The sequence below is a fragment of the Gymnodraco acuticeps genome, unplaced genomic scaffold, assembly GCF_902827175.1.
Source record: "Gymnodraco acuticeps unplaced genomic scaffold, fGymAcu1.1, whole genome shotgun sequence".
Lineage (NCBI taxonomy): Eukaryota > Metazoa > Chordata > Actinopteri > Perciformes > Bathydraconidae > Gymnodraco > Gymnodraco acuticeps.
Window position 1 is genome coordinate 313,789 of NW_022991885.1, and position 13,373 is coordinate 327,161.

Sequence of the window (13,373 nt, forward strand, 5' to 3'; positions counted from 1 at the left end):
TTCAACTTCAATATTTAAAACAAATATTCCCGGGGGAGCATGCCCCCGGACCCCCCGAGAGGAGGCGACGACCCCCCTAAAGGATGTTCGGTCCACTCCCCACTTGTAAAAAATAGCACTGTACCCCTGCACGCCCCCCCCCCCCCCCCCCCCCCCCCCCTCCACCCCCAACACCCCCAACAACCCCTGGGCTAAGCCCCGGATCTCCTACAATCCTAAATCCGCCACTGGTTTCATATGAAAAAGCTTGTAAAAGTAAATGAGCACTTAAGTCAATCTCTGTTTTCAGCATCCAGACTGGAGTTCAAAGTCTTTAATGAAGTCATGTTGTGTTGTTTTGTTCTGAATGACTTTCCTCCATTAACTGTACTGTTTAGTTTTATGTGTATGACATTTGGTTAAGCCAAAGACTATTTAGACATTGTGTTCTAATTAAATTCCCAACTAACTTCTGTTTTTCTCATTTTATAGGGGTGTGAATTCATGTCAGATCTGCTTGGAGTCAAACATTCAACCAACCATTATCATTAAACTAATAGTGTACTGCCCCCTAGTGGCGGAAACCCATTACAAACCAGAGTTTTAACAGAACATTTAACACCCAAGTGGCCCAGAAGGTAAAGATGGGAGATGAAAATTGACAATAAAAGGCGATGGAGTCAGTGTGTGTAATTGAAATCACATTTATTGTTTGTTCTGGAGTTTAACTTAAAACGTAACCCTTTGTTTACAGTATGCTTCTATCCTTTACTGCTTCTTTCTCTGCTTAATCTTTAAAGTCATCTCACCGTGTTTTTTTACACTCATACACACACACACACACACACACTTAACAGCCGTTACACCAGCGGAGGCTTGTTCAGGTAACGTTAAAGGGAACTCTCCACAGAATTTAGCCACAAACCTGCAGCGTCCATTACTGTGAGCGCAGAATAGGATCAAATCTCTACAAGTGTTCCCCCTTAAGGCCTGCGTATTAGAGTCCTGGTCGTACCAGGACAGGACAATCACATTCAAATGTCTTCCTCACGTTCAGTCATTCGCCAACCTGACCTGCAACATTCTCACCAGCACCTTGGAGAGACTACAAAATAAAAAATACTCTAAAGATTCACCTTTGCAGGACTGCAAATACAGAAATGCACAGCGCAATAAAAAATACAAAGGTTGAAATCAAATCACGATAGAGGAATTAAGATCACTTCTTTTTTTTTTCTTTTAACTACCTCGCTAATAGAACTGCTGAGAGCTCTACTAGCATCAACAGCTTCTTAAAGTACATGTAGTTATATAGTTTCTATACTTCGTAAAAGGTTTGGATCGAACAGTCATGTTTCAAACTTTAGTGTTTGCTTCAGTCGTGGGTAGATATAAACGCACTCTGAAGCAGGGAAAGAAGAACTGGTTTCTGCTTTTGGATCGAAGGCGAGCAGTTCTCCAGAGCCCCGATCGAAATCAAGTTTGGTTTGTCTTCCATGTTTCATTGGAATAATCTAACCCTAAAAGGCCAAGTCTCCTGCTCTTTCTGTGCATGTAGTGGATGCAGATCGTCTGTCCATTTGTCAGTGGGAACTCGATAGCTGTGCAGAGTCTCCTCCACCATCAGGTCCAATGTAAACAGCTTTTTTCAGAGGCAAGACCAGGAAGTAAACGGACTCTTTGGCACACCTTAACATGACGCCGGATGCATTTAAGTCCCGATCAGACTACAAACAGACCCTCATGTAGTCTGCTTCCCATCAGTAGGTTTACTTCCGTCCTCCTCTCTCGATTGGGAAACCAATGCACATTAGCTATGTATGTACAAAAGCATACAAACTACCACACATACACACACACGTTGCCCTTGTGTAAAGGTGCACCGCTGACCTATTTTCAAACATTCCAAAGTTCTACTTTAGCTTTAAAATGACCTAGCTTACCACATTCAGATGCATACAAATAAATAAATAAAAACTTGGGTAGAGCTGGGGAAAAATGGCAGGAAGAAAATGGCAACACTGTAAATGGAAAGAACTTGAAAAGAGTAACCTTGACATTTTGATGGCCCTGCTTCTCCGATTTAGAACGGGAGCTTTATAATAACAGCAGCTCTGGAGTCGAAACGTCATAAAAAAAACAATATATCAATTGTATCGCAACATGGGGCCGTATGTTTGATTGTGTACAAATGTGTGCATATAAGGTATTAATAGGTGCTTTAAGCTACATTCAAGCAACATCATGTATACTTTTGGGGGAATTAGTTACAATATCAAGTTACAAGGGGGTGGATTTCCCCTTTTTGGGTGTGCTTCCACTACTGGCTCCTTCAACCAATTGGAATTAGTCATATTTCGGACATTTAAATTGGACGTATCAATAAGTGCTAAGTGACAATGTTTTAAACATTAAAAGTGCCTGTTTTAAAAATGTTGACGTCTCAACCGCAAGACTAGCTTAATTATAAATGTCTAATCTCAGTCAGGACCTTTGGGTGAGAGGCTAATAGAAATGGTCAAGGTCTCACCATTCTTAGAAACCCACTGTTCATAAAGGGAGAGGAATGGAGGGGCTTCATTAACCCGGAAATCTCCCGTTTGACAGAGTGGTGCATCGACCCCGAAGCTAGCATTGTCCCATGACAAAAAGTCAATGGTATTTTAGAATTGGATTTTCAAATATATCAGAAAATAGAATCTGTGGCAAACTCAAATGTATGATACTTACATGTTTTGTCTAGCAGGATAAACTCCACATATTAACACCTTTTTAAGTAGTAAAATGCTAATGTTAGGTTATAAAATAACTACATCACGGTCTTCACATCACAACCGCTAAGCTAAAAGCGGCTAATGTTCGGCGTAATGACGATCAGTAGTCCCATTTAACCACTTGCGTGAAAGCTTTAGACATTTACAAGTGGGGTATAAACTGACCTTTTTTTTGCAGCAGAATAAAATGTGAATATATCTTCAGCTTGTGTTAACCACAGACCTTATTTCAGGCATCCAACCATTCAAATAACGATTGACTTCGAGTCAACAGGAAGTGCCAAAATGCAAACTTATTCCCGGGTTCGAGGACTCATTCCTGCACCACTCTATGGGGAATACAGCAACGGTCCACGTCAACACCTGGACATTCAATATAAACAAGGCAAACACAAAACATCACTTCCTCTCTCCTCGTGACTTCCCCTGTGCGCAGATAGTCGAGTAGAGCTTTGTTCCCATGCTAACGGGACTTAGTAACAGTCTAGAAAAGCTGCTTCAAAAAAGGTGCTTAGGGCTCTTTGGAGGGGGAGCACTCCTCCGCAACAACACTTTGTGAAGGCCAACGGAAAGATGGACGAAAAGATAATATAAAAAAGGCAGGAAAAACAAGGGGGTGGTTTTACACGGTCTGTGTAGGTAAGGGGAGACGAGCTGGAGAAAGGGTGGGCTGCTCCTCTGAGACCTTTAAGGTTTCTGTGGCCAGAGGAGTTTGGGATCGGACGTTTGGAGCCGTGGTGCGAGTTGGGGTGGGGGGGGTACTGGAGGTACTGGAGGTAGAGGTGGAGGCCTGGGGGTCATTTACTGGGGTAGGGGGTTCAGAGGAGGGGGTTTTGGGCACAGCAGGCTTGGTGTAGTTCATCTTGAGGATGTGCTGCTGCAGGTGACGGATCCAGTCCTCCTGCACCGACAGCGGGCCGTGAAACTCCACCTCGCAGAACCTGAGGCAGACAGACAAACATGTTTTAAAGATCTCCTATCAGACAACATAACCACCACAGCCCCTTGTAGACCCCCCCCCCCCCCACACACACACACACAATATTTCTGTGCTTAGTCTGCCCAGTTTATTTGTAAAATATTCATAAATAAGGCAGCAGTATAAGTGTATTGTTTGCATGCTTTATTTATTTGAATGACTATTGCAAGTTGTCTAATGCAGGGGTTCCCAACCCCCGGTCCGCGGAGGTGTTACTGCCGGGCCGCGGAATAGCTGTGAGTTTATCGTAATATTTGCAGAATTATAAATATATAAAAATATTATGTTTAATTTTCTCACCTATACCAGTCATATTACTTCATCCAGTCGCCTCTAATGCAGTGTTTCTCACACTTTGTCATACCAAGGACCACTTACCCAATAAAAAAAACACTCACGGACCACCTAACTCCACAAATATCCAAAAACACATCGTTTTTCTAGAACAAATGACAAATCGCCTGAAAATGGTACAAACAAGTGGCAACATGTGTGAGGTAGGTGTTGCGCTGGGCTATATCATGCAATCGAAAGTGAAACTTAAGCTCGCTCCATTGCAGAGATATTCCCGGGAGAGTGCGGAAGACTTATATTTATTTATTTATTTAAAATGTGAAATGTTACCAATATACTCACGGACCGCCAGTGGTCCGCGGACCACACTTTGAGAAGCACTGCTCTAATGCATCTTTCTTTTCTTCAAAGGTTTTTCACCTAAAAAGACCCATTCAGCAAATAAATGGAAGTTTGTTTCAAGTAAACTGCTGAAATAAAAGACTGAAACAGTAACAGTTGCCGTGTCATTGGAGTCCAGTAGATGTTTCAAGTCAAGTGGGGAAACTGCACCAAAAAATCATTCTTCTTTTCTGCTGTAACAATGTACATTTCCCCTCTGTGGGACTAATAAAGGTATTCTGATTCTGATACTATTTTTAGGCATATATTATATGTCTCAGATATATAAAAAACATGTCTATGATGTGTTTTGTTCAAAATACCAAACAGATCATGCATTTTAGACATCCCAACCTGAAAACATGTTCAAGTTCAAGCCAACCTATCAAATTCTAGAAGAAAGCTGTGTTTTTTTAACATGCCTTTAAAGAAGAATCCAAAAATTGAGAAAATTCTGGAGTAATTGAATTTAATGAGGGCCGAATTTAACAGCAAATATAAAAACATCTGTGTACGACTCGTAAAATATAAAACAAGTCTTCCTTCCAAACACATGCATTTTCCTTACTGTTTGAAACATATTGGACATGTAGGGCTAAAATGCAAGGTTATAGAAAGTCAAGTTTAATTAAACATAGATAAGAAGTAGTGAGCGTACGACTGGATAAAGGAGACTAAAGGAACTCTTTGTTAAATATTGTTTTTATATATATATATATATATGCTGTTGTTGGTTTTAGGATGCTTTGTTCAAAGCGTCAAAAGAAAACCAATAAGAGCCAAGGACTCTGAAATCAGTGTAAATCACTGCTTCTGAAATCCAATCAAACTGTCAAACTAGGTGGCTTTGATCGAATAGGAATCAAGATTATGCTACTGCACTGTCTTTTTTTCGTCTTGAATGTTTTACCATATTTTAGTGTACAAAAGAGAGCTAACCAAGCAGTGCCAAGAGGAGGTTTTCTCATTTTACAGCTGAACATTACACTAAAATAGCTTTCTGAAAACATTTGAGGCGAGAAATATGGAATGCAGGAGCAGAAACTTGATTTCAAACGTAATATATGCTGCCAAATGTGACAGTTTGACTGATTGGTTGCTCTCCTCCCTAGGATGATAGGGAGAGGAATTACAGAATATGTGTTCATCCAGCACTGTCAGGATAGAGTGACAATTTGTGCAAACATGATAAAAACAATCATTGTTATGAAAGCTACCAAATGCAGCTATAGGGCTGGAATTATGCAAAAATAATGCTCCAAATCTCCATATTCTGTGGCTGCAGCAAAGCTTTCACACAAAGACATTAAACGCAAACACTGGCTGTGTCTCACACTCAGTGTCTCCCTCAGGAGCAGCCGATTCTGTTTGACTTCTGTACTGCAGTCGTGTCAGAACTTAAGCACTTATTCGTGTTGCCTGAAAAATCCACAATGATTCAGTATCCTCAATCATTAGGCACTAAAAGTGGAGTACTGCTCAGCAGGGGGTGGAGGTGCTGTTCAGGGATTAAAGGAATATTTCAAACTTAGCCAGACAGTTGTGTTCATGCTGTGGTCTCAAAATGTTCTGATATCTCAGATGGAATACACTCCTGTCTGATAGCGCTGATGGAGTGCAGCCAGCAGCGAACACCCTGTGTGTGTGTGTGTGTGTGTGTGTGTGTGTGTGTGTGTGTGTGTGTGTGTGTGTGGGTGTGTGTGTGTGTGTTGTTGTGTCTGCTGTCTGGAGATGGGAGATTTGGTTGAGCTTCAAGGGGAAATGTGTTGCACAAAACCCCAAAACACCCGATTGCATAAAAACATGTTGGTCAAGGAAGAGGTGTGTGTGTGTGTGTGTGTGTGTGTGTGTGTGTGTGTGTGTGTGTGTGTGTGTGTGTGTGTGTGTGGGAGGGTTGGGTTTTTTTATTTCGTTTTTATTTTATTTCTGTTTGTATTATTGTTATTATTTTTAGCTTACATATGTATTCTGTATTTTGAATATTTTGTAAGTAATTGCTGTTGTCTAATTTTTATTTTTATTATGTAAGAGAACATTTTTTTTTGTGCTTTCGGTTGAACATGTTGTGTATTAATCTCAATAGAAATGTGATCACAAAAAAATGTATCTGATATCTCACCGGCACTTCAGGGTGTAGAACTTCCCCACCAGTTTGACCAGTGGGTAGGACGGGGGTTTGGGCACCAGGGCGGGGACGGTGCCTGTGCGGGGGGGTTTAGGAGGGCTCTCCGTTCCCTCAGGGCACGACGGGTGCTTTAAGGGTCGACGCTCGAAACCTTAGCAAGAGAGAGAGGAAACATTGGAGACATATACCCTTAATGCGCAAATAAGATAATAAAGATTGTAATGTGATGTGGAATAAACAGATGTACAAATAAAGAGTGTATTGTCAACATACAGTATGAACGTGGTAACACTTCATACACATATGAGTCTTATTGCCTTTATCATTTAATTTAAAACAACCAATGTTATTTTGTACATTTCAATTTGTACAAGCATTGTTCAAGACCTCTGATGTAAAAATGTTGCTGTTGTTTTAATCCAAGTCTTTGAAAGCATACCACTACCTGAGTATGAATACATTCAGTTGACAAATAATAATAATACATTTAATATCTAAGTGCTTTTTCCGTTGCTCAAAGACACTTTAAAGTGGTGATAAGAAGGAAATACACAACATTATACACACTTAAAAAGCCCGTCTGAAGAGGTGTGTTTTGTTTTGGTGTATCCTGACGTACCTCTGGGCAGGCGGACGTTAAGCTCACTTCGTGCCACCTGAGCTTGAAGAGGGAAGTCAGCGAGCCGCGACGGGCTGCCACGATCGGGTCTGAACGGAGAGTTTAGGTCGAGACCAGATTCCCCTTCAGCGGTCTTTGAAGAACCCTGGCTGACGTCTCTGGTCAGAGGCCTCACCAGGCTCACAGCGAAAGAAGAAGACCACTGAGAGGATGAGGAGGAGGAGGAAGAGGAGGTCTTCTGTGATGAGATGGGGAGGATATGATCAGAATCCGTTGTGAGAGGAGAGCTGCTCTTCTGGAAGAGGGACAGAGATGAGTTTCCTAATCAGCATTACATTACATATCAACAACTGATACTTAAAACCGCAGTGTGCTGGTAATCATATCATATCAAAGATAACTTGTGGTGCTAGTAATGTCATTATAAGGCCAAATGCTCACAATAGCTGTCTCTCTTAGCTTACAGCGGCAATCGCTATTTGTGTCAAATTCACAACAGCAGTCTACGGTTAAAAATGACACTACCACGTTGAATTACACACACTACGCAAGAAAGTAAATAGTGATGAGTTTCCTAATCAGCATAAAACCAACTAAACTTGAACTGTGGTATCCTTGTGTTATAAATCACAGTACATTAAATATAACTTGTGGCACTACTTTTGTCTTTATAATCAGGGGTGCACATCACTTCTTTGCCCTGGTTCTCAAAGGAGCACCTGGAGATGTTATTTGGTGCTCATCCTTAAAATAAACCGTAACTTTTGAGGGTCTTGACTTTATTTGCCAGACACACGGCACTGAACACACAGAGGTGAACACTGAACACACATGCAGAGGTGAACACTGAACACACATGCAGAGGTGAACACAGAACACACATGCAGAGGTGAACACTGAACACACATGCAGAGGTGAACACAGAACACACATGCAGAGGTGAACACTGAACACACGTGCAGAGGTGAACACAGAACACACATGCAGAGGTGAACACAGAACACACATGCAGAGGTGAACACTGAACACACATGCAGAGGTGAACACAGAACACACATGCAGAGGTGAACACTGAACACACATGCAGAGGTGAACACAGAACACACACTGAGGTGCACACTGAACACACATGCAGAGGTGAACACTGAACACACATGCAGAGGTGAACACAGAACACACATGCAGAGGTGAACACAGAACACACATGCAGAGGTGAACACAGAACACACATGCAGAGGTGAACACAGAACACACATGCAGAGGTGAACACAACACAACATTAGCACGACCAGTAATCCTACAAGCTGTCATCACTACCCTCCTGACTGCTCTCCTCACTGTCTTCCTCTCTGTCAGACATGGTAGCTGATGATGTAGGCCTACTACTTTCTCTCTGGTTGAGTCTGATTAGCTGCTTGCATCCACAAGTCAACAGCTGGGTTTGGGTCGAAAGTCTCTGTTGTCATCTTAGACAAGTGGATGTAATCAAATAAGTATGTGAACATAACCAATAACCTACCATAGCCAATAACAAATGAATGTAACTTATTTTATTTGTGTTGTTCATTCATATCTTATTTTACCTTAACATTTATTTATTTATTCTCTCTCTCTCTCCTCTCTCTCTTTTCTCTTCTCCCTTCTCTCTCCCCTTCTCAATGTTGGTACGCAAATGCGCTTTGTTTCAAATGACCCGGTGCTCTTACCTGCGCACCAGTTATGTGCAGCACTGATTATAAGGCCAAATAATGCTCACATTCGCAGTCTCTTGTGATCGGTACAGCAAAGGATAACACAAAGACTAGCGGGCTAGCTAGTTAGCTTACAGCGGTAATCGTTATTTGTGTAAAGTTCACAACAGGCATGTGAGATTAAAAATGACACTACCATGTTGAAATACACACACTACGCAAGAAAGTAAATAGTGTACACAGTGTACTACATGAAAGTGTGCTAACAGAAGTATCTGAGTCGAGAAACAGGACATTTCTTTGCCTTGCGCAGCAACTGTACATGCTAGGCTAAGCTAATTGGTTGTAGCTTTGTATTTATCGTACAGACATGATAGTAGTTTTAGTCTACTAAATCTAGGCAAGAAAACAAATTAATGTCTTATTAATGTCAATAAATGTCCAAATATTCCTTTACTTTGCTGTAGAAAGGATTTTTTTTAAATGTAGCATGGTCATATATAAAATGAAACTTTTAAAAACATTTGACGAGTGGTATATATTTTGTAATCTTTATTAATATTGAAATGTTGCACATAAGATGTATTACTAGCCTGTTTTTTTATTCGAATATCATGTGATGTATTTAAAAGCTCCAATAATAATAATAAAGCTATCTTTGACCTGAAGTTAATAATATACATTCTATCCATAACAGGCAACACATGTTATGTTGAGGAATAAAATATAATATAGTTTTAGAGAAAGATGTCTTCACAGCCCGGAAACACCTACAGTTCTCGCACAGGTGTTTTCACTCGTTTCCTGATTAGCTCTCATCTGAACCTGATGGACGTGTCTAATCAATAATGCAATTAAAAACACCTGTGAGCAGAGATCTGTGGCTTATACAATCAATATACATATACATAAACAGAACTGAACATCTTAAGTCCCGGACACACTAAGCTGACACCAGAGAACTGACACAGACGGACCCCGGCTGTTGCGTCGCCCCATGTCTCCTGCGTCTTGACCATGTGTCGCACTGGAACACACCGCAAAGACTTCAGCCGACGGCCAAGAAGCACGTAGGCACTGCGCATGCGTGAGTGGCAATAACTCTCCTTACCAGCAGGTGGCGGTAGTGTGTATTCGTCATTCAAAAGAGGCAACAACCGGAAGACAGACTGCGTGATAACCGAGAGAAGAAGAACAGACTGCGTGATGTAAACAAACAACAAATAGCGTGTGCGTTCCATTTTCACTCTACAGCGAGAAGCTCACGGGGCTTTCCCGAACCTGAGTCGAGAGCTGGAGGTAAATGAAATCTCACATTTGCCTTCTTAATCGTTTGTTTGGGTCCCTCACTTCCGTTTAGCTTCTCATGCACTGATTCGCTAGCTGATCAGAGTGATTTCTTTGTCCGAGAGCCTTTGGCCGACTGCCCACCGATTCGAAATATTGAATGGCGGGTTTTCGGCCGAAGGTGTCGGCACGGCTGAAAAGACACAACGGTGCGGGACCTATATATACAGTCTATGTGCGGGACCAACAATCTGAGTAGGGCGTGTCGACGCTCATCGTCGGCCTGACGCCCATCGACGGCCAAAATCGGCTTGGTGTGTCCGGGCCTTTAAATTACTGCTCAGGTCACTTACTCATCTTTTAGTATGAATACACTTTGATAGGCAGAAAGCTCCAGATCACAATCGGTCCACAAACCGGTAAGACGATTCACAGAAAATGAGCTTTAATCACAATTAATTAATACTGTAGCAGGAACATATCCCAAACATGATGTGGTTTCAGATTTAATATCTTAAGCTTTGGATTGTTGTTCATCCATGGACTCTGGGAAATAGGAGTGTGTCCATGTTCCCCAGTTTAATAATCTCGTAAGCTTTTGAAAAGGTTTTATAAAGAGCAGGCAACATGGGATCCTTTTCCATGGTCCCTTTATTTGCCATTTAAATCTGGGCGACAGAGGAATGACCCCTTGGGAAATTATGATGGAAATGTTTCATGACATTTAATTGCAGACCTACAACTTTGAATAGCTCATTATTATTTTTAATGTCGATTAATCTGCCAAAGGTTTTTTAAATTAAAGAGGCCCAATGATGCTTTTGGGGGTTTTCCCTTTCCTGTAGTGTGTAAGCATGTAAATGGTCTGCAAAGGCTAAAATCCCTGTGTTCCCCTCTGCCTGAAACGCCTCCATTGGACTCCTTTGTTTACTTCCAGAACATGGTGACATCACTATGTAACACTCTGCTATTGTCAAGCGCTCCAACACATTGTAGTGATAGGCTAAGGGGCAGGACATCTCTAAGCAGTTGACCAATCACAAGAAAGCCGGCCAGCTAACCAATCAGAGCAGACTGGGCTCTGGGTTCAGACAGAGGGTGAAAAGAGGTGCTGCAGCACAGGCAGTATGAGAAAAATAAAGAGCTTTCTGAACATTAAAGCATGGAGACATGTCACAGTAGAGACACTACATACTGATATACACCTGAACATCAGCAGGAGAGGACTCTTTAAAGTAGAGACACTACATACTGATATACACCTGAACATCAGCAGGAGAGGACTCTTTAAAGTAGAGACACTACATACTGATATACACCTGAACATCAGCAGGAGAGGACTCTTTAAAGTAGAGACACTACATACTGATATACACCTGAACATCAGCAGGAGAGGACTCTTTAAAGTAGAGGACACTACATACTGATATACACCTGAACATCAGCAGGAGAGGACTCTTTAAAGTAGAGACACTACATACTGATATACACCTGAACATCAGCAGGAGAGGACTCTTTAAAGTAGAGACACTACATACTGATATACACCTGAACATCAGCAGGAGAGGACTCTTTAAAGTAGAGACACTACATACTGATATACACCTGAACATCAGCAGGAGAGGACTCTTTAAAGTAGAGACACTACATACTGATATACACCTGAACATCAGCAGGAGAGGACTCTTTAAAGTAGAGACACTACATACTGATATCCACCTGAACATCAGCAGGAGAGGACTCTTTAAAGTAGAGACACTACATACTGATATACACCTGAACATCAGCGGGAGAGGACTCTTTAAAGTAGAGACACTACATACTGATATACACCTGAACATCAGCAGGAGAGGACTCTTTAAAGTAGACACTACATACTGATATACACCTGAACATCAGCAGGAGAGGACTCTTTAAAGTAGAGACACTACATACTGATATACACCTGAACATCAGCAGGAGAGGACTCTTTAAAGTAGAGACACTACATACTGATATCAGGGTTCATACACTTTTTCACCAATGATTTTCAATGACTTTTCCATGACTTCTCAATGACCTTTACCTAATTTTCCATGACCAAAACAAATTACCACTGAAAATGTTTTATTTTAACATGGAACAGGAAAATAAGGTCTGCATATGAAACATGTAGTGCCTACCTAAAACAAATCAAATAGTAGGCTTACTAGCTTCTACACGCTAAAGCAACTGTAGTCAGGGAGGCAAAGTCATCAGGTATGGAAAAGGTGACAAGGACCCGACCCCTGACCCCACGGGATATCGGCTTTAAAATGAGGAATAACAGGATGTTAGCAGTCAGAACAACTAAAGCAGCAGGTAATAATAACAGAAACGCCAAAGAGTCACATCTAATAGAAATATATAAAAGCATTTATTTTAATTGTGTAGCAGTCAGTTTATAATTCTGGCAGCACTGTTGAGCATTTTGAAAATTTATTTTCATGCCTCTGTTCAAGGCTTAGTCTTTCTATCTGTATAGCCACTGGTGTAAAGTAACTACGTTCATAAACTCAACAAGTACTATACGTGGGTACAATTTTGAGATACTTGTACTTTATTTAAATATTTCAATGTTTTGCTACTATGTTCTTCTACTCCACTACAGTTCAGAGGTACATGGTGTACTTCTACTGCACTACAGTTCAGAGGTACATGGTGTACTTCTACTGCACTACAGTTCAGAGGTACATGGTGTACTTCTACTCCACTACAGTTCAGAGGTACATGGTGTACTTCTACTCCACTACAGTTCAGAGGTACATGGTGTACTTTTCCTCCACTACATGTATTTAATACCTTCAGTTACTTTACAGATGTGGATGAATGATGTGAAATATAATCAAGTGTTAAATCAGACTTTAGTTCCACCTGGAGTAAATCCACCAGCTACCCTGCAGTATACAAAGTCATTCAATCTAGCTGCACCTTTACCAGCTTTGAGAACACTTTCATGATCAATCATTATAAAACATATCATATATATTATTCTGAAATGGACCAATCTGCACAATGACTACTTTTGCTGTCGCTACTTTCACTATATTTTGATGATAATACTTTTCTACTTTTACTTGAGGAACATTTTGAATACAGGACTTTTACTGTAACAGAGTATTCCTACACTCTGGTACTTCTACTTTTACTCAAGTACAAGATCTGAGTACTTCTACTTTTACTCAAGTACAAGACCCGAGTACTTCTACTTTTACTCAAGTACGAG

General features: G+C 41.1%; 1 protein-coding gene across 1 annotated transcript in view; it reads right to left on the reverse strand.

Annotated features, from left to right (window-relative positions):
- Nucleotides 1-665: 665 nt before the first annotated feature.
- Nucleotides 666-13,373, reverse strand: part of si:ch211-194b1.1 (protein Wiz) — a 46,278-nt gene continuing 33,570 nt past the window's right edge. Inside the window, 3 exon segments of the mRNA XM_034199986.1 lie at nucleotides 666-3,694; nucleotides 6,527-6,683; nucleotides 7,152-7,446. Coding sequence (XP_034055877.1) covers nucleotides 3,376-3,694; nucleotides 6,527-6,683; nucleotides 7,152-7,446 — 771 coding nt within the window. The 3' untranslated portion in view covers nucleotides 666-3,375.